Source organism: Talaromyces rugulosus, chromosome IV, assembly GCF_013368755.1.
Source record: "Talaromyces rugulosus chromosome IV, complete sequence".
In the NCBI taxonomy this organism is placed as follows: Eukaryota; Fungi; Ascomycota; class Eurotiomycetes; order Eurotiales; family Trichocomaceae; genus Talaromyces; species Talaromyces rugulosus.
In genome coordinates this window covers 2,583,200-2,608,077 of record NC_049564.1, presented here as the reverse complement: position 1 = coordinate 2,608,077, position 24,878 = coordinate 2,583,200, and the positions used below count along the sequence as shown (strand labels likewise).

Here is a 24,878-nt window from a genome sequence, read left to right as displayed (position 1 = left end):
TATGTCTTGGAATTTTATACTGGTGTCTTGTTTTCAGCAAAGAAAATAAAAACAGAATGAATATTTCTCAGAAACTTTGGAGGTCCATGACAAGAGTATTTATACCCAAATTTGTACGAGCTATTTGTCATCTAGTCACACTCAATCCGTTCGTTCCTCGCGTTCTAGCTGAGTCCGAATAGCGAGCTGATTCTGAAATTTCTCAATTAAAACTTGGCCATGGAGATCGAGTCGCTCTGGTATAGACGACTGACCCGCCGATCGATTCCTTAATAGGAAAACGGTGTTGCTAGCTGCATTTACTAGGCCTAATCGGCATTAGATACGTGGGACCACATGAAGTCTATCTCTACCAGGCCATCCTCTCCCTCTAGACTTCACCCCCATACTGTTGGTTTTCATTACGTGACATTGCAATTCAACATCGAGAACGCTCCTTCGTCACAAATAGTATACAACTGCTAAACCACGACTGTGCCCACCTTGACAACCCCCGAGCCACCTCCGCGATCATACCAACCCCCTTAGGCCGTTCCATAGCGGGTTCGGCGTCGCCTAGGGCGGAAGACCCATTTCCCAACTGGTGGTCTGGAGAAAGCTCGATTAGTGGGTCGCTGAATAGCGCCGCTCAGGGCGAAGGAGTATGGGTCAGAATGGTGGGCAAACCCATAAACACAATATGAAGCTATATTGACGATCCTGGAAGCCATATATACACTCCTACAACCGCCGATATTGCGGACCGACACCGCGATCCATTCGACCTCGTTGAAACAGCCCACTTCTCGAGACATACCTCCCGTCACTCTCACCACTGTCCCCGATGTCGACCCCTCGGCCTTTAAAGACTACCTCAGCGAGGTCGGCAGGCTGTTTGATGCTTTTCAACGCACGAAGCTAGAGTCCGAAGAAGTGTTTCGTCAAGATATTTCTGTTGCTAAAGATGACGAACTGGCAAGACGGAGGACGAGCGGCTTGAAGCGCGGCCAGCTTGCGCCTACACCGCTGTCTACGATTCCCTCTGTGTATTTTGATGAAAACTTTCGCCTCGAGAATCCGCGCACTTTCGATGTTGTCAGTGAGCATGCGGAGGTTGTAAAGTCCACCACCATCGGAGACCGCGCGAATGGCACTGCTGCAAACGGTAAGCCGCAGCCTGCGAGGAAGGCGCTTACTACCAATGCCATATTGCAAGAGAAGCTATCCTGGTACATGGACACTGTAGAGATTCATTTGATATTTTCGATTTCGCAAGCGTCAGCCTCTTTTTTCGCTGCGCTCGGCTCTCTTCGTGACCTCAAGGCCGAGGCAGCCGACTCTGTCTCAAAGATCCAGAAGCTGAGGGAGGACCTCGCACATTTGGACAAAGAGATGGTAGTGCGCGGTTTTGATATCATCAGCATGAAGCGAAGACGGGACAATCTGAGAAAACTGGGCGAGGCTACCAAACAGCTTCAATGTGTCCTCAACGGCGCTAGTCATTGCGAGGAACTCGTAAACTCTGGGCATCTGGAGACGGCTATACAACACATCTCGTACGTCGAGCAGCTTGCATCCGGAACGCTAGATCCGAAAATTGGCGGCGAGTTGCATTGGCTTCTGCCAGACCCATCCATCAGGCTTACCGATCTACGCCAACTGGACGTTCTTGGAGGACTGTTTCGAGGCATCAGCCAGCTTCGCCTGCGGATCGGGAAAGGCTATGAAGCCCGATTGCTGAACATCCTTTTGTGCGATCTGCGTCAGCATGTGTCCAGCGTACCGCCCAGAGACACTCTAGCGCGCTGGATGGATACCTCCTCATCGACACCTGCATCCGTGATGACTGTAGAAAAGCTGCGCGAGGAAATAACCCCCGTCCTGCAAGGACTTGGCCAATCGCAGTATTTATCTGCAGCAAGCGCCACATTTCGCGAAGCTGTCATCCGAGAGATGAAGTCTCTTATCCGCCAGCACCTGCCGAGCTCAACCGACAACGATAATGAGTCTATCGCGTCTGCGTCCACTGGTGCAAGCGGTCGACGTTCGACCCAGCAGGAAAGGTCAAGCATTCTGTCTCGCAACTTGCGTGCTCTCAGTCCCAAGGACGCCGAAGAGGTCTTCGTCAAAATCTACTGCGGGATAAGCGAAGCATTACGGAGGCTTGGTGTGCAGGTCAAGCTTCTCCTCGATATCACAAGCGGCATGAAGAAGACCCCAAGAAATATACTCACGCCCGTCCAAAGCCCGAGAAGCATGGGCAATCCTGCGATCCGTTCGCCCAGCCTTTCGATGGGATGTGATTTGCAGGAAGAGATGACTCAACCCCTTGACATGTCGAGCCTCCTCGTACAGGCAGTAGACAAGGTACAATCAGAGATGACAAAGGTGCTGCGGGTAAGAACCGAGCAAACGGCCCGCCTTGAATTGGCCGATTTCCTAAGGTACTTCACGCTGAATCGCCTGTTTGTCAATGAGTGCGAGGCAGCCTCTGGACACCCTGGAGCGGCGCTCAAAGGAGTTGTGAACAGCCAAATTCACGACTTTATCCCGCTTCTACACGAAATAGAAAAGCAAAGGCTGGTGCAAAAGATGGACTCTGAGAAGTGGGAGCGCATCGACTTCAAACCCCAGCACGCATTAATCCTGGCGCACATTATCCAGTCCATGACCACTGACCCCCTAGCATGGCTCGGTTACACGGACGCCAGTACCGCAAGCCTGGAAGCAGGCGAACGGAAATTACAGTCAAACAGCACCCCTGCGGAGCCTACGAGTGCTGCTACGCAAGACAAGAAAGGCCCGACACAGGCGGTCATCGAGGAGGAGAAGTTTATGCTCGTCGATTCGACAACATTTGCCCTTCGTGGCATAGAGCAATACACAATCCTCCTGGCATCAGTCCCCGGCATGGGCAACGACATCTCGACCGCCCTACTCGACTATCTCAAACTATATAACTCTCGCACACAACAGCTTATTCTCGGCGCTGGCGCCAAAATAACAGCGGGGCTGACCAATATCAATACCAAGCACCTTGCCCTTGCCTCGCAGTCACTGTCCTTCTTCATTGCTCTAATACCCTATGTGCGTGGGTGTGTCCGTCGTCGACCGTCCATCACAGGTTCCACCATGGCAGAATACGACCGGGTGAAGCGCTTGTTCCAAGACCATCAGTCCTCTATCCACGACAAGCTCATCGACATAATGAGTTTTCGCGCGACCGTTTGCATTAGAGAGATGGGGAAGATTAAGTGGGACGATGAAGACGAGGTGCAAAGGAACGTCAGTCCACACATGGAGACGCTCACGAAAGAGGTACTCACGCTACAACGAGTGCTGAGCAAGTACCTGCCGGCGGTGGACGTGAGGATAATCATCGGACGGGTCTTTGTGAGCTACGAGGAGCAATGGAGCAAGGCGTTTGAAGATGCGGCGATACGGACCGAGGCCGGGCAAGCGAGGTAAGCATATTTTCCTTGAAAACATGTCGTTGCTGGCTAACTAACTAATGTACAGGCTTCTGCGAGACGCTGAGTTGCTCAAAGCAAAGCTCGGCAAGATTGACGGCGGAGAAGAGCTCGGCGCGAACATGATCAATATTGTCAAGGCGAAACAGGTGGCATCCCGGCCAAGGACCAGCACCAGCCCACCATCCGGTGAGGACATGCCCGCGTGAGTTGCGACTGCAACCGACGAAGCTTCTGAGTCCGAAAGCACGGTGGGAGAGACGAAAGGTACTGAGTGAGGAAGAAGCGGTGTACCGACGACATTGTATGATATTTTGTAGACTGTGTTCTTGTAGCATTTGAGCCTGGGTTCGAAGAATATTGGGCATTTGGCTGAGTGAAGATAGACTTGAGGTTTTTAGACCGGCAAACCTCATACAACGATACATAGACCACTTTCCTTCCCTCAACAGAGGGCTGCTAGGGTGTTGACATGGCCCTAAGTACAGGTAGTAGTGTGAGGGGTCGTAAACAACACTAGATGGAAAGCATTGAAGCCCCCCCCCTGATGGCCTGCGTAGAGATGCATCAACTAGACTATATAGTTACCGGTTGACAACCAGTTGACTCGATTGTTTCAATGTTTACTAGGCTATCATCCCTTCAACGTTAATGTCGCCTTTATATTATTATACCCAAGATATTTTGCTGCAAGTTTCACTTGGCCTTGACCCCTGATTTCTAACCCCGCCGATGGCCGAGGTCCGTCGATCCCAATGCGGAGTCCGGCACGACAATTATACCGCACAACGTTAATTCTTCTTACATACAGTCAAGATATAAACTGTTTTCTTCTTGATCAGTCAGTTTATCTTTTATGCAGCCTTATTAAAGCTCCGACATCCATTAGAAAAACAAAATGAAAGAAGCCATCGTCTTTTCCGGGCCCAAGGTCACCATACACGATGTCGAATTTCCAACCCTACCAAGCCCAAATCACCTGATTATTAAAGTAATAGTCTCAGGATCCAACCCAAAGGACTGGGCAATAGCCGAGCGCGGTTTGTATTTTGCCTATTTCTGGAGTATTTAGACTAGATGCTGAGAGTTATGCTGTTTAGTACCTGGCCTGAATCAAGGAGATGATATCGCCGGAATTGTACATTCCGTCGGCGAAGATGTCACTGATTTTAGACCCGGCGATCGAGTTGCCAGTTTCCACGAGATGCTTTCTCCACATGGAAGCTTTGGCGAATACGCCGTCGGCCGGGCTGATACCACATTTCATATCCCTCAAAATGTCAGCTTCGAAGAAGCCGCCACAATTCCACTTGCCGCCATGACTGCGGCCCTTGGACTATATCAAAGATTGGGGCTACCTCCCCCCTGGCTTGCCACAGACCAAAGACTACCTCTAGTCATCTACGGGGCTTCCAGTGCGGTTGGGGCATTTGCGGTGAAACTTGCTACATTATCAAACATACACCCGTTGATATGTGTCGCCGGCGGCGGAAAATCGTTTGTAGAGACTCTGATTGATAGGTCAAAAGGTGACACCATCGTGGACTACCGTATTGGACACGAGGAGGTTGTCACCGGTCTACAGAATGCCCTAGGCGGAAATGAAAAGCTCAAGTACGCTTTTGATGCCGTGAGCGATAAAGGGAGCTTCGAAAATATTATGCAAGTCATGGATCATCTGCAGGGGAAAATTACTCTTGTTCTCGCCCGCAAAAAGTACGAAGGGATTCCCGACACAGTGGACAAAACTTTTACGCAAGTAGGGAGAGTCCATTCATCAAATTACCCAGGAATCAAGGGTGAAAAACCGTCTGTTGGTCCATTGGGTGACCAGGAATTTGGAGCTTTAATGTACAAGTTTTTTGAAAGGGGCCTGGTAAAAGGTTGGTTTCGAGGCCATCCGTTTGAAGTTATTCCGGGTGGACTGCAAGGAATTGAAGGTGCTTTGACAAACTTGAAGGCTGGCAAAGCTAGTGCAGTAAAATACGTCTTTCGAATCGAAGCAACAGAAGAGCGCAGGGAGAATCATTTATGAAATAAAAGAAACTTATGAAATATATAATTGGTTGATACATGTATGTCTGGATATGCGGGGTGGTGAAATATATCAATAACAAATTACATGTATAAGCAACACTGAGGTGCGCCGCCCGGCGTTGTTTTTTGCTAAGCCCGGCTCCGGAATAACTTCACTGTTCCTACCAGATACTTATTACAGTAGAATTAATCATTTAAATATAATTAAATTAATCTAAATAAATTGCATTGTGCATTGGATACAGGCGGTGAAAATGGGCAGAATGGTCAACTGTTATCAGGGGGAACGTGCGCTTATCTTCCCTGCATAGGTATCAACTGATAAGCATCCCTGCGATAAATCTATTGATACTCTAGACTACGAGGGCCATAATGAAGGATCATTGAGGACGCGAGTGTTTATATCGACCGGCCATGTCAGGCCCAGCTGCGCGTGCAGAGAGCTCCTGTCGAAGGTGCCATCACAGGAAGAAACGTTGCGATAAGACACTTCCGCAATGCAAGGCGTGCCACCATGCCCACCAACGCTGCAGTTATTTGGACGACGAGAAGGAGACCGCAACATTTTCAATTGCGTATGTTCATGTTTCTGTCACTCTTTTTTTTTATTTTTTAAAAAAAGCCATTTGGATCTGACATTGCTTAGATACGTGCGGGGATTAGAAACCCATGTGAAAGAGCTAGAGCAACAACTAGCGATGTTTTTGAGCACGCAGACCACCGAAAGCGAATTGACCTATAACGTAGGCAATGATATCGGCGCTTCTGTTGGGCTGGATTATCCTTCTCACCCTTCAGCCACTTCCCCTGTGCAATCCTCGATCGCCAATGTCCAGCCTATAGCACAGCAGCAACAGCGCATGACCAATGTTTCTAGCAGCCAGCACACTACTACGACTACACACAGAGCGGAGTCATTGACCGAAGAATTGAAGCTTCTCTCCCTCGAGGCTACTGCGGATCGACACGTTGGACCGTCGTCGGGAATTTCGTTCGCCAAACTCACCCAGGCAGTTCTCCGACGACTATCTCCAGATCAACAAGAGTTCATCTTTGAAGATAGCATTGACGATGAACAAGATGAAGAGGAACAGGAAGTTGGAACAGAGCCCCAAAATGGGATGGGGCAAGAGGGTTATATGACTGATATTGAAATTGAACCCGGTGCCATGTTTACTGCGGCATCTGCAGAGATCAATATGCATCTGGTGGCATCACCACCCTTGCCACTCTATTATTCTCAGGAAGAAGAGCCATACAGTTTTCAGGATTCACTCTCGTTCCTAGAGCCGTCACATATCAACCACCTGCTCGAGTTTTATTTTGCACATTCTCATACTCTTTACCCGATTGTACGACAACAGGAATTTACTCATGTAATATGGAGATTATATGCCAATCCATCCGATCCGCTTGGCCGCTCTGCTTTATGGCAGTTTAGGATCTGGATGGTTCTTGCTATTGGTTCCACAGCATATTCGTCGGTTTCTTTGCTAGACGAGACTGAGTCTGTGCAGCATTTTAATAAGGCCATGGTGCACTTTGAGACTGCGATGGGGTGTGGGGATTTGGTAAGCCAATCCTATTGTACGTGTGTCTCTATATACTAATCTACTCTCTTCTGGTTTTAGGCTGCGTTAGAAGTACTCATGTTGCAAGTGTCGTATTCCTTTTTCAATAAATTAGGTCCGAGTAAGTTATTTATTATTATCCATCATTTATCCAACACCTTACTAATGAGAGTAGATACGTGGATTTTGATTGGCATGGCTGCCCGCATGGCAACCGGTATGGGACTTCATGCCGCTGACCAGTATAAAAACTTGACTGTCGATGTTGCGGAGCATCAAAAAAGGCTCTTCTTTTCTCTCTATATGATGGATCGGTATGCCCTCCTCTCGCTTCGTAAAGGGCTCGATGAATGTATATTGATTCTTTCCAGTGTGGTCTCTTTAACTTTAGGCCGCCCATTCGCTATACAGGATGATGACATTACAGTAGAGGTAATATATATATACAAGCCTAATGATTGTAATTCCATTGAGCTCGATAAATAATGCTAACCACTTCTCCGCTCCTGGATAGCCCTTTGCCGATACAGATGACGAAAACATTCGGCCAGAAGGGATTACACCGTCTACAAAACTGGAGCCATCGACGATGGCTATCCCGTTACATATCTTGGCTCTACGCAACATCGCAAGTGAAATTGGGAGCCGAGTGCACTCCATCAAAAACAGCAATGCGGCAAATCAGCAGGCCAAAGAACAAACCCTACAGAGCCTTCATAAACGATTGATCGAATGGCGCCGCACAATGCCGTTCCCACTCCCTGGCGGCCAATCGAAGGTACCTCATCTGTGTACCAACTGGTTTGACTTCAACTATTATACCCATGTAATCATGCTCTACCGCCCCTCGCCACTGTGTCAAACATTAGACCTTTCGCAACTCCGGGTTCTGGCTGATGCTTCCAGCATGGCCATTCACCAGGCTATTACTATGCACAAACAACAGCGATTTTCGTACAACTGGCTTAACCTTGCGGTTCTCTTCAACGCGACTCTGTCATTGATGTATTCCACAACTGCGCAGCCGAACAATCTGTCACAGGTACTGGAGTCTAACAAGGCTATCGAAGATTTGGAATTGAGTATCGAGTTATTGCAGGCGTTTAGCAGAAAGTTTGCTTCTGCGAAACGAATACAAGGCATGATCCAAGTCGTTTTGGGCAAGTTGAAGATGCAAGTTGCTCATTCAGTATAAATCGAAATGTCGTCTGTCTTTTTTGATTTACTCCATTTCTATGAAGATTAATATATTGTCATATCACCTCTGCTGCGATATTGTTGTTTGTCTCTCTATTGGATTTCACAGCTGTCAGCCTCTATTTTGACAATGCTGTTATCTACCTACTTGAATTGTGTTACCTTGATGGTCAAGGTGCCTCATCTTGAAAGATGGACGGGGCAGACGTGGGAAAGAAAGGAGAAATAATAACCGTACAGCCATTGTCGACGGTATCGACGATAAGATGACCGTACGAATAGGGGGTCACTCACAATTACGATCATCCGATGTATTACTTGGTACTAATGCTGCATTAAGCGTCGGACTTAATTACTATATTTCAAATGACAGCACTAGATATCTTGGATACTCAAACTCAATAGTAACCGAATTCGAAAACAAACAAAACAAAAACATAGAGATCACATTAGTTCTTTCGATGTTACCACTTCTTGCACGGCCTTTTCGTCCTCAATACCCACCGTTACAGGGATTCCGTCGAGGACAGCATCAATCTCCTCTAACGACATACCCTTAGTCTCAACCCAGTATAGTAATACAAACACAAACTGGAAAACATCCCATACGCCGTTGATCATATATGTCTTCCACCCGATTTTGTCTAGTGCGATGGGAAAGGCGTACACGGTCACCAACCCTGCGGCCTGCACGACAAACGTGTACATCCCCATTCCGATAGAACGCATCCGGAAACTGAGCACTTCTGGCGGATACAGCATGCTAAGTGGCGTCCAGCCAAAAGAGTATGAACCCTGGAAGAGGAAGATCATGGCGACCGTGGCATAGACACCGGACGTGTTTTCTGTGCTGGAGTAGAGTTTTGTGAACGCGCCGACTAGGAATAAGAATATAGTCATGAAACCTGAAGACCAGAGAGCCAAGCGTTTGCGGCCAATATAGTCAACAGAAGCGGTCCCGATGAGTGCAATGACGAGACAGAATGAGTTGAGAATGATGTTCTATTCGCATGAATTAGTCAAAACCGACACAAAAAAAAAAGGAAAGTAGACGAGGGAAAAGTACAATTTGCAACTGGGTAGTCTTATCAGTGACATTTGCTTGATCTAGCATACTTCCCAGGTAAAACGAGACGATATTATTGCCGGACCACATGGAGAATACAGCAACGGAGAGCATGAGAAGCGTTCTTTTGCGGTCGGTAGGCTTCTTGGCCATATCTCCCATCACTTTCCATGGGCTTTCATTTTCAATGGCTTGGTTCAATGAATCTGTGATAGTTTGGTATTCCATCTGCACTTTGACGTCCTCAACGGCCCCATCCGTGTACATCTGTGCGAGGACCTTGCGACACTCATCATGTCGGTTGACTGATGCCAACCAGCGGGGTGACTCTGGGATAAAGGGAAGTAGAAACAGTAGGACAAGACTAAAGAAGCCCTGGAGCAAGTTTGGGATGCGCCAGGCCCAGGTTGAGGTCATTCCTTGGGTGCCATATGTGACACCAGAGGCAACGAGACCGCCAACATACCTATAGATATTGAACATTGTGTTAGTCAATCAGCCTACTGGAAAAGTTGCAGTATGTAAAGAGCTCTCCTTACCAGAAATCAAAAATCAAACACAGGGCAATTCCTCGCCACTTGATCGGTAGCGTTTCTGCAAAATAAATCGGACCAGCCATGGAAGAAAACCCGGCGCCAATCCCAACTATAATCCTGGAGGCCACGAACATGCCGAACCCCTGCGCTGCAGTCCCTAGAACAACACCAACAAGTGTGATGAGCGATGCGCACAACATACTGGGCTTCCGGCCAATCCAGTCAGGCAGCTTGGCGAACAACACGCCAACGACGAGATTGCCTATCCAGGTTGACGCGGTGGATAGAGCCGTTTTGGAAGTTGTCAGTTGGAAATATTCATTATAGGAAGGTAAAATGTTGAGCCCATTCATAAGGCTGCCGTCGTATCCCATGGTTGTGCTTGTTACGGACGAACACAGCACGATCACAGCGACGAGGATCTTGGAAGATTTGGGGACGAACCCTTCCTTGTAGAAGGTACTAAAAAGCCTCATGGTGATAAATATCTTTTTCTTTCTTTCTGTTTTTCTACCTCACTGTGGTTGGTACAGTGTAGTACGTCAGGAATTGAAGTTGGCCCGGACGAGTATAAAAACACCTGGGAAATGGGCGATGGCGCCTATATTAATATTTGGGGTACGTTATAGTATATACACGCTGAGCTATTTTCTTTTTTTTTAAAATGAACTAGTTGGAATGTTATCAGGCTGAGGTTCACCTGAAACCCTAAAGTGATTCGATAACCACCACTTAAAAGATAAAGGAGAATCAATATACCTCGGACGCCAATAATTGACGACGTATATTATCATACTTTCAACAATAAACAAGCCACACTCACAGTCTTTTGCTTTCAAATGGTCTGGACGCGTGGTTGTTATCGACTTATCATTCTGGCCGTCGGGCCCCGCGACGAACGCATACGTCTTCGCGATTGTGTGGCGGACCGGCCGATACTTGATTTTTTATGTGAACAACTCCCTTTTTTTCGAAACTCGTACAATAAGCCAGTATTTCACTTTAGGTTGCTGGATGTGTATTGAATTCAGCTTCATATCTAGTCTCGATACTAATATTTCTACTACCGCTCCTCAATTGTACAAGAAAAAAAACCATGGTTGGTCCGCTCAGTACATGGCCATCCTGGCCTGAGTTCACGGTGGATAGCGAGGAAAGGGAAAAATCAGCCGATCTGACTACATTCAAGACCGACATCATCAACGAGTACGGCCAGGAAAATCTGATAAAAAGCTGGCTGAAGGTCTGTTCCAAACTCGAAGAAATAACCAAGGAGATTCGGGAGAAAGGAAATAAAGTAATTCCGGAGATTACCTTTGAGGATTTGGACCAATTAAGCGAGCAGAAAAAAGAAGAATACAAGACTGTTGGCTGTTTCTTGATCCGAGGTGTTGTTCAGAAAGAGCTTGCGGAAAAATGGTTTGTGGATTTGAAGAGCTATGTTGCGGACAATGAAGACATGGTGACCGGTATGTATTGAACTATTAGAGCCTTAACGTATTACGATACATATATTGATATATCAATAGGATGGCCGCCCGTGACACCCTCAATTCTACGCATGTACTACAGCCCTGTCCAAATGGCGGCACGATCTCATCCAAATTCGCTCAAAGTCGCTGGTGAACTGATTAACTGGTGGCACGACAGCGAAAACGCCAAAGACCAACCGCCACTGGAGCCTCTTACGTACATAGATGCAGTGCGGATCCGACCTCCAGGACAGCCTTTCTTCGGCCTAGGGCCTCATATTGACGCCGGCTCTCTAAGTCGATGGGCCGATACAACATATCGAGCCTGCTATGCCCCCGTGTGGCAGGGTAACCCGGAAGACCTTGACCTGTACGAACTATCTCTTCGTAAGAAAGCCAAGACAAGGTTGTTTGCGGGGAGCGCCCATTGCAGTGTCTTTCGCGCATTTCAGGGATGGACTTCACTTACCACGACGGGACCCGGAGAGGGCTCGTTGTTACTGTACCCCCATGTGAAATGGGTCATGGCATATATTTTGCTGCGTCCATTTTTCAAGGCCCCCAACTCTACAAAAGAGGAAGATATTATGGATGCAAGTAAATGGACTTTTGATGCCGAGACACCCTGGTTTCCCGGCACATTTCGCCCCGACTCTCAGCGGCTTTCGGTAACCTCACATCCTCATTTGCGTCTTCGCGACTGCTTGGTTCATATACCGCCAATGCAGCCCGGCGATACCGTCTGGTGGCATGCGGATATGTGTCATGCAGTTGACACAGAGCACAAGGGGGCGGGCGATTCGTCCGTGCTGTACATTGCAGCAACGCCATCAACAGAGGATAATATCCAGTACATTGACTCCCAGCGAGACGCTTTTCTGGGTGATAACGCCCCACCTGATTTCCAGGCTGCTGATAGAGTATACAGTCCTGAGGCAAAGTATAAGGGGTATCAAGGTCAGGACGCTATAGTCTCACCGGAGGGAAGGAATGCCTTGAGGTTGGGAGTGAACGCATGATGTGTATATACCTCTATGATGGAGTGCTCTAAAGCTACATGTATTTTGAATTACTTACATATTCTACTTATTTCAATGCTAGGAACACCATCCACTGGTTATCTATAACATTTGAATGGTAAAGTCAGAGTTGCATAATATACACGAAACACGACCCTCAAAGCAAAGGGGGACTGGGGAAATACGCAGGTGTAACGGTAGTACATAAATTGCGAGCCATTGAATGGACTAGGCATCGCCTGGTATATAAATAAGCAACTAATCAGCTGCTATAATGCTCGTACATAAACCAATATTCTATATGCCAATCTTCTAATTGATAAACTGTCTAGAATGGTTAAGCTTTGGTGGTCTCCCTTCCCACCACAACAGTATCCCCCTGCTCCTGTTCCTGCCCATGAACAATGTGTCCCTCAGCGGGACCATGGAAATATCGGTGGCCTGTGGTAAACCAGGTGATCAGACTCAGTACTGCAATAACCCCAGTGGCGGCACTGGTGTAATTCATCGTGGATTCGTCAACAGGAGCCTCGGACGGGAAGTTGAAAATGATGAACGCGAATATTAGAAATAAAAAGCCGATCACGTTTATGGACAGAGAGATGGGCAAGCTGAATGAGTATGGGCCGGTAAAAATCAGCTTATCACGGAAGAAATAGCCCAGCACACGAGCTAAAAGAGCAAGAGCATAGGATACATCTGCGTGATAAATTAGGCCGGTATCACAAAAGGGGGGCAATCAGCCGTTGAATAGGTTTGTTGTTGGAGACTTACAGAATCCTGTGGTGGCAATTGATACAACAGTGTTGAAGCCCGTAACAGTCCCGAAATAAATCGAATTAAAGGCCATTTGGATTATGACCGTTACCACGATTGCATTGACAGGAACCTGTCTCTTCTTGCTGACCTGTGAAAGGAAGCCGGAAAAAGGCAAGCCGTGATCGCGCGCAAAAGCATAAAGTGATCGAGAACCATCAGTGATCAGGCTAATAGTACTGACAAACATGATAACAGTTATCATACTGCCCATAAAACATGTGGCGACCTTGCTATTTGTTGAATCATAGAAGATCTGCAACACCGGGGATCCTGTGCTCGTGTTGGCCGTACTAGAGATATCTCCAATGCAGAAGCACAGAGTAAGCAGAAACGCGAACCCGGTCACTGCACCGATGACAACAGACATGATGATTGCCCGCGGAGCATCTCGAGAAGGATGGGTCATCTCCTCGGTCATATGGACCGGGGTGTCATAACAACACATTCCAAAAAAAGCCTGCACGATCCCTATCATTGTGGCCATTGCAGTTCCGAAGCCGGTCCCATTTTGGAAGTCTTTGAAGACAAAGTCCGCACTTTGCTTGTGCTCCTTTGTGGCGAGCAACACAATCACAATGATGATAAACGAAACCATATTCCACAAAAACACGGCTCGTGCTAGCCTATGTAGCAGATGAGGTGTCCATATATTAATTACGCCTCCTAGAAGGGCAGCTAGATATGATACGAGAACGCTTTGCCAACGCTCAATCGTGTATTGCGGAAATACAAGATTGGCCTGACCCAGAATATTGTTGGAGATGAAAGAATTATTGGCAGATCCCATGGACAGAATACCTGAATTGGAATTAGTATCGAAGAAACTGACGCAAAGAAAAGAAAAGCAAGGGTACCGCAAAGCTCCTATACTCACCCATCAACATAAACCAGCCAGTCATATAGGACATCTCACGCGCAATTTTCTTCGGTGCCATTAAAGCCACCCAAGAGTACTGTCCGCCGGCTACGGGCCATAACGAACACATTTCTGCCATTGCACAGGCCACGGCGATGGTGAGCACGCAGGTCGCAATCCACCCATACAGAATCACGGGAGGACCACCAGCACTGACTCCGATGATGAAAACTCCGCTCAATGCCGACCAGCTGGGACAAGGTTAGCCCGATTGACGACGTAGAAATGCCAAAATTCGGACAGAGCAGTGGTGGATGTGTGAGAAATTACCATGTCACAATGCTGAAGCTGAACCCGAGCATATCCAACAGACCATAAGACCGCTTGAGTTCTTCGGAAAGGTCTCATCAGGACCATTTGCGTATTAACCGGGCATTGCTTGACTACCTACCTTGCTGGTATCCCAGCTCCTCCAAAGTGACATCCTCCTGGATCCCCTGTCCCATGACAGCTTCGCCCTTTCCGCCCTTTTCGTCAATAATTGTACTCATCATGAACTATTAAATCGCGTTGCCGCAGATTATAGAACAAGTGGTTGGTAGGGAATGAAGAGAGAGAAACGAGAAGCCCCTTGTGTTACATACCTTTGTTTTACATAAATAATCAGCGTTATCAATGCTATCATTATCATGCACGACCCTAGTCTGGAATAGCCTATCATAATTTACCCCTGCAGTGGGTTCGTCTTATCAGAGATAAAGCCCAACGCGAAACCTTATTAACTAATTCTTAATTTAGGTTATCGGGACGCCCGACAGCGACTAAACTCTCTTTTCCTGGTGGTTAAAGCCGATATTACACCATCCAACTATACTCCTACCCAGTCTACTATCCCGAGCAAGTAACGCGGAAGTATTGTTCATGCTCATTAAATAAATATGGCGCTTACAACAACGACACTCTTGCTCCTTCAGTTTGGAGTGCAAGGAACAGCTGTTCTCTTATCAATACTGGTCGTGCTGCGATGCATCTATCGCCTGTTCTGGCACCCATTGTCCGGCATCCCCGGGCCCAGGATTGCAGCGTGCACATCGCTCTGGCTGGCCTACCACACATTTGCTGGCGATGAGAGTACGGTTATTTTTGAGCTGCACAAAAAATACGGCCGGACCCTCCGGGTGGCTCCCAATGATGTGGATTTCGACGATGGCGATGCTGTCGGGCCCATCTACGTCGCGCGAGGCGGTTTCCCCAAGACCCCGCAATATTCAAAATTTGATATCGATGGCCACCACACCATCTTTTCCACCTTGACTTTGTCGGAACGTGCTCAGCGGGCCAAAGCCGTGTCTCCGTTGTTCTCAACCGCATCAATCCGCGATGCTGACGCGACGCTGGACAAAGTGGTCGGCGACTTTGTACAACGACTGCGCAGCGAAGGCCAGACTGGGGAACCGGTGAATCTGCTCAATGCTGCTCGCGGCATGGCCATCGATGCCATCAGCGCCTATCTTTTCCAGCAGCGATACGGCGGTGTCGGAGAGAAAACTGAAGTCATGTCTGCCTCGCCGTTTGTAGACGCCTTTGTCGGTGTGGGTGCGTATTTCAACCTCTTGCCCGGCAGTGTTGGAGATCTAATCCAGCAATTGACCGAATATTGGTGCGCCGACACCAAAACGAACACTGCATTTACACTTATAGACAAGTTCACCTCGCAACTTGTGGCCTCTTCCGTGCCCAAAAGTAGGAGCTATCAAAGCCTGTTGCTGGAACATGTTTCACCGCTACAGTCACAGATTGAATTGAAAGATGTGTGTTTTGCAGGGACTGATTCAACGAGTACAAACACGGCCACAATTATATGGTATTTGACAAAATACCCCGATGTGTTAGTATTGGTTTTCTTACAAATATAGACTGTATATTATTGTGGTTTCCTTTTGACTGACTTGAACCTCAAGGTACTCGCTTCTCCGTGAGGAAGTCCGACAAAGGACTGCTCAAAACGAAGACCTAAGCACAGGCCCATATCTACGTGGGGTCGTGCGTGAAGGCCTTCGACTTTCGTGGGCAAATCCAACCCGACTCCCTCGCGAGGTTCCCAAGGGTGGTTGGCAATTCAAAGGTCACTTCTATCCGGAAGGAACCAGCGTCGGCGTCAGTGCCACACAGTTACATCTAGACGAGGCTGTTTATCCAGAACCCCAGAGCTTTCAACCTGAGAGGTGGGAGAATGCCACAGACGCGATGCTGAACAATTTCTTCGCATTTGGCAAAGGAACCCGGACATGCATAGCTAAGAATCTGGCCATGGCTGAACTTACGCTGGCGACATTGAAGGTAGCCCAAAGTAATATCCTTCAGGGTGCGGTAATAACTACTGAGCGTATTGAGATGAAGGAATGGTTTAATTCGAGGATCAAGCACGAAGCAATTCTAATTAGATTAGCAAAATCATAGCTACGAATTCAGAAAGCAATTTATGAATTTGACTATTTTCGACTTTTGTACGCCAGGCTGTTATTCTGTTCACGCACGTTGATGTTGTTGGATAATAAGGACCGACCAACAAGCCGAAGGCTTCAAATGTTTGGTTAGCAGCTAAGGTTAATTGATGCTAAGAAATATCAATTGATGTCAATATATCTAAATTCAGAAGCCTGTTCGGTGTACGCACCAAGAATCATATACTTCAATGTTTGAATTTTCGTTTGCTACTTTGGATATAATCCTGAAGGAGCCCTATTATCCCTAACATTTGTATAATGGAATGAATACAAGTGTATAATATTGTATACGAAATTTGCATGCTTATGCCTACATCCAGCAAGTCCTTACATTGCGACCTAAGACGATATTCAGGCCCCAGCCAACCGACGACCCTCTTCAAAGATGGCAGCTGCCTTAAGAACGGTGATATCCCCCCATCTCTTTCCAATGACCTGCATCCCAATCGGCAAAATATCGTCCTCGGATCCAGCAGTGGTCGCACCACTAGAATATCCACATGGTACATTCATGGCCGGGTGACCCGTGATATTAAACGGCGCAGTATTGGTAGTCACACCTACTGCGACATTTACCTTGTCCATAATCGACGACCCAGGTCCGTTACTATCAGCAGTCATTTTGGGGTGCGGCATCGCCACCGTAGGCGCACAGGGTGTGACCAGGACATCATAATCTTGCAACGCGCGATCATATGCAGCTCGCAATTCAAACGCTTTTCTATGTGCCTTTGCCTCTGTAGCCGGTCCAAAACGCTCGTTGAGGAAGGGATTGCTGAATATCAGGTTTATCAAGGCCGGGTTTGTGGCCGTCAGCATTTCATACATGCGCTGATCCGGCGGCCATTGGGGTCGGATATGTGGTGGTAAAAAGGATAAATATCCGCCATGCTTTCCCTGACAAGCCCATTCCGATGATGATGGCCGTGAAGCGGCCGTCCAGATTATGATGCCTTCATGGTGCATCGGGATAGAGACTTCGGAAACAGTGGCACCGGCTTTGGAAAAGTACCTCTTCGCCGAATTTATGACTGTATCGCGGACTTCAGCCGAGAGACCAGATATATCGAAGGATTCCATGACAAGGCCGACTTTGAAGGATGAGCCCAGCCCTACACCATCGGTAGCGCTCGCCCGAGAACGGAATTGAGATAATTCGTCCACGTAGTTTGGAACTTGATTCCGGAGCGGCGATTCAGGTGTCATGCGCGGATCGATGCCATCGTATCCAGCCATAACCTGCAAAAGTAGTGCGATATCCTCTAATTTTTCAGCCAAGGGTCCTAAATAATCTATCATAGGTGCAAGACCAGCCGCGCCTGTGTATGGAATGAGGCCATATGTCGGCTTTAATCCGTAAATACCACAATACGATGCCGGAACACGGATAGAGCCAGCTTGGTCACTGCCAATGGCCAGGTGGACAGTTGGACCGAATCCTTCAGTAGTTTTCTTCATGCGCTGAACTACATTCGCTGACACAAGAGCTGCAGAGCCACTGCTGCTACCGCCTGTGGTGTATCCATACCTCCAAGGGGAATGAACCGGGCCTGTCGCTGCGCTGTAGGACAACGGAGATGCGCAGTAATTCTCGCAAGTCGACGATCCCTTAATTATACCCCCGGCATCTAAGATGCGCGATACCACTGAAGAATCGATGGGAGAGATAGGCAAGTTCCCATCTTTGCACAATATCTCCGTAAAGGTGCCCATTGTCGTGGGCAGACCACCGATCGAAATGTTATCTTTGACCGCAATCGTCCTACCAGCAAGCAGCGAACTAGACGGATGGGATGCAGCCAGTTCACATCGATGCCTCCAAGCATTGAGAGGATTCTCGCCGGGTTTGGGCAATGAGAATTCTCGCGGCGCTGTGGTTGGTATCGGCAAGAGGGAAGGGTGGATGTAGTCTGGGCTATCATCTATACGCTGCATGATAGCCTCCATGGACTGCAGGAAGAGAAGGTAGGCATCAGCATCGGGGCCATCTTGGATAGAGATGTTTAATTTAGCAGCGATGTTGTAGAGGTCGGTTTTTGTGGTTTTGGATCTAGAAATATGTTAGCTTAATCAATGAATAATAGGATGGACAAGGTTAAGAAATGCAGATGAGGGGTAAAGTTACTACTGACTGGGATTTATCGGCTAAAAACGCAATCGACATGATGGCTGTGTTCTTTATCTCATCGACTTGAGGTCAGAATTTGATGTCCTCCTTTCTATACCTCCTTGATCCTTGACTTTTTAGTTCGGTTGGTGCTCTATGCTCGGAAATACTTGAAGCTAGCTGGAAACAAAAAGTGGGCGGAATGATAGGTACTATATCAAGCGGCGGAGCCACCGACGTGTAACGTAGTTAGGCAATTAGCTTTTGCAAACGGTTTATTATTATGTAATATGACTCTACTGAATATTCGTTAATTGGTTGCATGTGAAAAAGTCCTTATTAAATGTGCTCTTCGACTCCGAGATGGAAGAAGTATCAGTATCGTATATCGTATCTACCATAGGGTATAGGGAAGTAATATGCTGTTGCGTAATAGATGAAATGGGCTATGACAATCTCCTAAAGAGTTGGATTTATAGCTATAGCTGGCAATACAAGTAAACCGTGTTAATTGATATTTTTATCCTGTTTTAACAGATTAATTTATTATTCCTGTCCATTTGCGAGAAGTATCCTTCCGCCATCAACACAAAGTGAGATGCCATCCACGTATGCCTAAATGCATGCATCAGTCAGGAACTATCAATTAACTGGAGACAGGGTCCATAACAGACTTACCCCAGCCTTGCTCACAAGATACATAACCGTACCCGCAATATCGTCTGCGTTGCCAGCTCGTTTTGCAGGCACTTTATCAAACAGGGAACTGAAAACGTTTCCTTCTGCTCCGACTGGATTCATATTACTCGGAACGACTAGGCAATAGTTTAGACCGTGACAACCACAATCAGCAAGACACCAAAGTTGAACTTACACCCCGGATTGATCCCGCAGACCCGAACATAAAATTTATGATACTTGGCCGCTAATAATTTTACTAGATGATCAGTGGCTGCCTTACTAGCTGCATAGCTGGTCAAATCGATGTTGGTCATATTGTGCATACTCGCACACGAACTTGTGACCACAACGACACCCCGGCCCTCGTCACGGCCACTGATGCCACCTTCGTACGAAGCTGAAGATGCAGCAGCAAGAAGTGGCAATAATGCGACACTCAAAAAATAATGGGCAGTCGTGTTGATGCGAAATGTCCTTTCCCAATCCGTCTCTTCAACGGACCACATGGACTCTTGCAGTTCAGCTAGTGGTGCTGTGAGCACATTACATGCAATTGGGGGATCGCAACGGATTCCGGCATTGGATATAAGCATATCGAGCTGCTTTTCTCGACTAGAGATTGCTTGGGATAGTTTTTGGATGGATTCTTTCCGGGAGAGGTCACATGGTAAGCTACATACTATTCATCAGCACCCAATCCATTCAATGTTGACAGATAATACACGTATTTATTTCTTGATGTATCATTATGGGGCTGAGAACGTACCCATAGGCACTGCCTCCAGTCTCAGAGCCAAGCTGATTGAGCTCATTGACTATTTCAGCAATTGGATCTGTGGGAAGCGCTACCACATAAACTTTGGCTCCATTGGATACCAGCCCCTTGGTGTTGTCAGTTTTTAGGTCAAATAAAAACGGTTTGAACAGATGATGGTGTTTTTCACCTTGCATATCATAGCCCCTAACCCGCTGCTCCCACCCGTCACCACTGCGACTCGTCCTTTGACGTTGAATAGATTTAGTGCGTGTAGTTGGGCCATTTTATGATTACGAAAATCGAAAAAAACTATTATGATGTAAATGGAATGAAATTTACATTGTAAAGCTATTATTCAGACGTTCTGTATGTATTATGAGAGCATCGGTGCGGGGTGTCGGGGGTGCCGACATCCACTAAAGTGCAGCATAATGATAGCTGTTGACCAAGTGAACAAATTTTCTTTCGGATGATTCGCGTAAGCGGAAGAATTATGTAGATATTCAAAATCGAATAGTGATATACTAATAATCCACATCAAGAAAATAATATTCGTCTCAACTGGTAATTCTGATTTGATTCTGAAAAGGGCTAACTAATTTTTTATATGTACTTGAATTTTATAACACGAACATGCCAGACAAAAGCTGAAAAAGCATAGCATACGTATGCTGGTCTTGCTCTGCTTACTCTCTGTAGTAATCCTTCGTCCGTTGTTCGGCTTCGACCAAACACTCGGTGGTCATCACATCATCCCTAGGTATAAGTTTGACCTTAAAGTCCCGTGGGATGGCAACAAGCGCCGATTTTAATTGATTGTAATCCACGTAATCCGTATTGGGAGGGTTCTCTTCGCTTGCCACAATCTTATAAGTCGAAAGGAGCCGCACGAGAGCACTATACAAAAGCTGTGAAGCAATAAACTTCCCGGAACAAGCACGAGATCCTGCCCCAAAGCTCAAGTGAGTCAAACCCACCGTCTCTTTCTCAGTTGGTGGGTCGATTGTCTTGAGCCAGCGTTCTGGGTTGAACTTGTCGGCGTCGGGGCCAAAGTGGTCGACGTCTAAAATATGGTTAGTTTTGGGTTTATTGAAGAAAACAACGACAAAGATGAAGAATATATTACCATGATTTCCAGCCTGTGCGTTAATCAGGATCATTGTTTTTGGTGGAATTATAATACCATTCCAATTGACTTCAGTCATTGTTTTCCGAGGCAAGCTCATAGCGCTCACAGTATAGAAGCGACCGGCCTCCTTAATGATAGCGTTTATATAAGGCACTTTCTCTTCATAGATGCATTCTCTCCAGGCATCTCGAATATCCGGGTAGTATTTCTTGATATCGGCATAGGCCCGATCTTGCCAGGCCTGCCCCTCCGGCGTGGACAAGGACCCAATAGCAGATGTCAGTGTTCCAGGGATCGTCTCAAAGCCTCCAGATACCAACGAGAGACAGATCGAAGACACTTCCACTCCCGTAAGTTTTGTTTCTTCGTCCTTGAGAATGGCAGCCGAGATACAAGGTTTATCGGTGCCATTTTTAATCATGACACGCACTTTATCAAGCAACAGATTCAAGTATGTATCTCGGCGATCACGCAGCTCTTTGGACCGGATATTTTTCTCGTTATTGGGCACGTAGCGCAGAAGTGGAACGTAGTCCTGGAGGTTCTCCGAGGCACTACGCAGGAGAGAAATGGCAGATCCCACGTGCAAAATTTCACGGAGGAGCTCGTCGTAGACTTCATCCATACGGATTCCGTAGCATAGGGTGAGCGTTGTATTCAATGCGTATCGCTGAATGAATGGCCGGACATTGATTTCCACTTCGCCATTGGAGCTACTGCGTTTTAGGTCTCGTACGATGCAGAGACTTTCCAGATCAAACATTTGGGTGTAGTTTCTGAGAGCAGGTCGTCCCAATGCAGTTCCGGCCGCTTTTCTCTTCTTCTTGCACGAGTCGTCCCAGGGCGATGAGCCAATAGTAAAACCTTGCGTGCTACTGATGATGCCGTGAAAAGTATACAACTTAGGACGGTCAATGATGGCGTTCTGGTGGCCCAGCAGCATCTTTAGACAGTCTTCAAATGAGTTCACAACCACAGCACGGGTGTTTCCCAGGCGAATCTGAAAGACAGAGTGGCCATACTGTCTCCACCAGCGCTCGCATACACTGGCATGGTCTTCACCTAGTTTCAGCAGATGGCCGAAGATGGGAACTGCGCCTGGGATTTCCGGTAGACCCTTGATGTGAGGGATATCTGTCGCTACAAGCCACTGCATAAGTCAGTTTCTTGCTTTCTTTCTTTCTCAAGTGTCCGTTTTAGCACGTGTATCTGTATTCAGACGCTTACTCTGTAGGTCAAGTATCCCACTGCGGCTGCAAGGATGCCCAAGGAATAGGAGGATTTGGGAATCGCAGCGAGAAAAGGTGTTGTGTCGAAGTCCATTTTTAGTTGATAATCCATTTGCCACGGTACTTGCACACTATCTCCAATGGATTAACACGACCTTCAATGCAAAGTATGTATTAGAAGATATATATAAGACACCCGGAACCTCGATGACATGTTGCTCTGCGATAAGATAACTGTGGAGACGAGCGTAATCATTGATTGCATGCGCCTGATTTGAGCGTCGGAGCGTCCGACAGCAGCATTGTGGTACGAGGGGTCAGCTGAGCCCACCCTACATGCATCCTAAATCATGGAACCAATTATCTCATTTCTGACGTTTAAATTTTTACCGCCGTTGTTTATCTATAGAAATACTACCTAATATAATGCAATATCTTAACTTTTAAATTGTGAGTTCTTTTCTCGTAATACCTCACTAGTACTAATAATTAAGTGTTTACTTAAGCAGCACTTTTTATCGAGGTAAAATTAGATATAAGTATTAGATATAAGTATTAGTTCTTGCTCCTATTAGAAAGTTTCAACGAAAACAAAGCCATCGAACCTCGCAAAAAAATGTCGCCCAACGGTCAACACTTCCTTCTTGACCCGGAAAAGACAACGGGGCCTATGAGGTACTGCCATGCACGAGTCGTCCAGCCAAATACCCATCACACAGTCTACATCTCAGGAATCGCTGCTGTCAGTCCAGACGGCACTTACGATGGTGTCACCGAAAAGCCCGACGGCACCTATGACCTAGACATCCGCAAGCAGACGGCTGCTGTCCTAAAACGTATCGAGAGCATAATCAAAGGTGCCTCGGGAGGAAAAGCGGATTTATACAGTATTGTGGATGCCACAGTCTATATTCTGGATATGAAAACACAGTATGCGGGCATGAACGAGGAATGGAATAAAATCTGGCATGACCGTATCAGTGCGCCTTCGCGAGCGACAATCGGGGTGAGAGAGTTGCCAGATCCCAGATTTCTGGTGGAGATTAAAGCTACAGCTATTTTTGAGGCATAATTGTGGTTCAATGTGAATTTGTGGCATCGATTGATTAATTTGGATGTATTGGATGTATATAGATGTGGATTTCTCTCGTTGGGCAAATGCGTCGGGTCCTCCGATCTACCCTAAAGTCCGTAGTGCATTCGGATCAAATTTATTTAAATTGTTACTCCTAAATTGCAATTTGCTTCCTCAAGCACCACAGGAATATTAAACATGTCACTAAATAATGAAGAGACAATCAAATACTTCACGTTGAAAGACTTCAGTTTCGAAGATGGCACTGTTCTTCCGCAAGTGCAACTAGCATATCGAGAATTCAACCCGACAACAGCAACATCAAACCAGAAGATTGCACTGATTCCAACTTGTTTCAGGGGTCGCATCAATTCTACCCTGAACTTTTCCAGCGGTGCATTACAGGACTATCGAGTGATTGTGGTCGCTTTATTCGGCAATGGCGAATCCTCGAGTCCTTCAAACACGCCCCATTTCCCACGCACTCTCAATTATCGTGACTGTGTTCGGGCACAATGCAAACTTATGAACGAGCAGCTTGGCATCAACACGATTGATGTCATCGTCGGATTTTCCATGGGTGGACAGTGCGCCTATCACTGGGCAGGCATGTATCCAGACATGGTCCGCAATGTGGTGGCCATTTGTTCTTCGGCTAAAACAAGTTTACACAACTATCAATTCTTGGAGGGACCACGGGCCGCGCTAGAATGTTCAGCAGACTATAATGATGGGAATTTCGGCGATTCTCTGCCTTTGCGTGGACTGCATGCTTTTGGACAATCATATTCGGCTTGGTTGACAAGTGCTGATTGGTTTGAGGAGCGCCTCTTTGAAAGACAGGGTTACAAGAGCTTACAGGACTGGGCTTCTGTCACTGCAGAGAAGAATTACGACGACTGGCATCCGGATAATTTGCTGATTATGCTACGAATGTGGCAACAGTCTGACGTTGGAGTCACGATAGGCCGGTCAGGATTGAATCAGAGCGTCCCCAGCGTGCCTCTTCCCGAGGCTCTGCGGACATTAAATGCGCGATTTCTCCTGATGCCATGTCTGACTGATCAGTATTTCAAATGGAAGGCCAGTGAGAAAGAAGCAAAACTTCTCAAGAATGCCGAATTGGCCATTATTCCGTCGGTCTGGGGACATTTGGCTGGAAGCGGTGCTAACCAAGAGGACACAGATTGGATTAATAGTAGAATTGCTCGTTTCCTAAAATAGTGTAGACCAAACTTAAACAAAATAGGTAATTTCACCTGTGAACGATTCTCTCACGTATTCTCTCGCCTAATCCAGAAAGAAGGGTCACTCCCGTACCTTGTCCAGTATTTATGTGACTCCATCTACCCTCCCAAAACATCTTATACT

At 47.0% G+C, this 24,878-nt stretch overlaps 11 protein-coding genes across 11 annotated transcripts; 7 read left to right on the top strand and 4 right to left on the bottom strand.

Moving 5' to 3' along the window:
* Nucleotides 1-643: 643 nt before the first annotated feature.
* Nucleotides 644-3,658, top strand: TRUGW13939_07707 (uncharacterized protein; the record flags this gene model as incomplete). Its single annotated transcript, XM_035490845.1, has 3 exons — nucleotides 644-656; nucleotides 707-3,443; nucleotides 3,499-3,658. The coding sequence occupies 3 exons, from the start codon at nucleotides 644-646 to the stop codon at nucleotides 3,656-3,658; spliced, it is 2,910 nt and encodes a 969-aa protein (XP_035346738.1).
* A 689-nt stretch (nucleotides 3,659-4,347) lies between these two features.
* TRUGW13939_07706 (uncharacterized protein) lies at nucleotides 4,348-5,484 on the top strand (the record flags this gene model as incomplete). Its single annotated transcript, XM_035490844.1, has 2 exons — nucleotides 4,348-4,489; nucleotides 4,550-5,484. The coding sequence occupies 2 exons, from the start codon at nucleotides 4,348-4,350 to the stop codon at nucleotides 5,482-5,484; spliced, it is 1,077 nt and encodes a 358-aa protein (XP_035346737.1).
* A 416-nt stretch (nucleotides 5,485-5,900) lies between these two features.
* Nucleotides 5,901-8,246, top strand: TRUGW13939_07705 (uncharacterized protein; the record flags this gene model as incomplete). The annotated part of the gene is made up of 6 exons (XM_035490843.1): nucleotides 5,901-6,061; nucleotides 6,133-7,057; nucleotides 7,118-7,178; nucleotides 7,233-7,371; nucleotides 7,429-7,489; nucleotides 7,572-8,246. Coding segments are annotated over 6 exons (2,022 nt in total), but the record flags the coding sequence as incomplete, so codon positions are not given.
* Nucleotides 8,247-8,698: 452 nt separating this feature from the next.
* Nucleotides 8,699-10,332, bottom strand: TRUGW13939_07704 (uncharacterized protein; the record flags this gene model as incomplete). The annotated part of the gene is made up of 3 exons (XM_035490842.1): nucleotides 8,699-9,256; nucleotides 9,321-9,786; nucleotides 9,860-10,332. 3 exons carry the CDS (start codon nucleotides 10,330-10,332, stop codon nucleotides 8,699-8,701), a joined length of 1,497 nt encoding a protein of 498 aa, XP_035346735.1.
* A 620-nt stretch (nucleotides 10,333-10,952) lies between these two features.
* On the top strand, nucleotides 10,953-12,347 carry TRUGW13939_07703 (uncharacterized protein; the record flags this gene model as incomplete). The annotated part of the gene is made up of 2 exons (XM_035490841.1): nucleotides 10,953-11,325; nucleotides 11,386-12,347. The coding sequence occupies 2 exons, from the start codon at nucleotides 10,953-10,955 to the stop codon at nucleotides 12,345-12,347; spliced, it is 1,335 nt and encodes a 444-aa protein (XP_035346734.1).
* Nucleotides 12,348-12,684: 337 nt separating this feature from the next.
* On the bottom strand, nucleotides 12,685-14,573 carry TRUGW13939_07702 (uncharacterized protein; the record flags this gene model as incomplete). Its single annotated transcript, XM_035490840.1, has 5 exons — nucleotides 12,685-13,046; nucleotides 13,122-13,964; nucleotides 14,041-14,273; nucleotides 14,353-14,413; nucleotides 14,474-14,573. 5 exons carry the CDS (start codon nucleotides 14,571-14,573, stop codon nucleotides 12,685-12,687), a joined length of 1,599 nt encoding a protein of 532 aa, XP_035346733.1.
* Nucleotides 14,574-14,960: 387 nt separating this feature from the next.
* On the top strand, nucleotides 14,961-16,362 carry TRUGW13939_07701 (uncharacterized protein; the record flags this gene model as incomplete). Its single annotated transcript, XM_035490839.1, has 2 exons — nucleotides 14,961-15,886; nucleotides 15,984-16,362. Coding segments are annotated over 2 exons (1,305 nt in total), but the record flags the coding sequence as incomplete, so codon positions are not given.
* A 518-nt stretch (nucleotides 16,363-16,880) lies between these two features.
* TRUGW13939_07700 (uncharacterized protein) lies at nucleotides 16,881-18,693 on the bottom strand (the record flags this gene model as incomplete). Its single annotated transcript, XM_035490838.1, has 2 exons — nucleotides 16,881-18,579; nucleotides 18,662-18,693. The coding sequence occupies 2 exons, from the start codon at nucleotides 18,691-18,693 to the stop codon at nucleotides 16,881-16,883; spliced, it is 1,731 nt and encodes a 576-aa protein (XP_035346731.1).
* Nucleotides 18,694-19,182: 489 nt separating this feature from the next.
* On the bottom strand, nucleotides 19,183-22,526 carry TRUGW13939_07699 (uncharacterized protein; the record flags this gene model as incomplete). Its single annotated transcript, XM_035490837.1, has 7 exons — nucleotides 19,183-19,251; nucleotides 19,315-19,451; nucleotides 19,511-19,989; nucleotides 20,084-20,317; nucleotides 20,765-21,137; nucleotides 21,201-22,353; nucleotides 22,431-22,526. 7 exons carry the CDS (start codon nucleotides 22,524-22,526, stop codon nucleotides 19,183-19,185), a joined length of 2,541 nt encoding a protein of 846 aa, XP_035346730.1.
* A 522-nt stretch (nucleotides 22,527-23,048) lies between these two features.
* Nucleotides 23,049-23,504, top strand: TRUGW13939_07698 (uncharacterized protein; the record flags this gene model as incomplete). The annotated part of the gene is made up of 1 exon (XM_035490836.1): nucleotides 23,049-23,504. One exon carries the CDS (start codon nucleotides 23,049-23,051, stop codon nucleotides 23,502-23,504), a length of 456 nt encoding a protein of 151 aa, XP_035346729.1.
* Nucleotides 23,505-23,705: 201 nt separating this feature from the next.
* TRUGW13939_07697 (uncharacterized protein) lies at nucleotides 23,706-24,731 on the top strand (the record flags this gene model as incomplete). The annotated part of the gene is made up of 1 exon (XM_035490835.1): nucleotides 23,706-24,731. One exon carries the CDS (start codon nucleotides 23,706-23,708, stop codon nucleotides 24,729-24,731), a length of 1,026 nt encoding a protein of 341 aa, XP_035346728.1.
* Nucleotides 24,732-24,878: the final 147 nt, after the last annotated feature.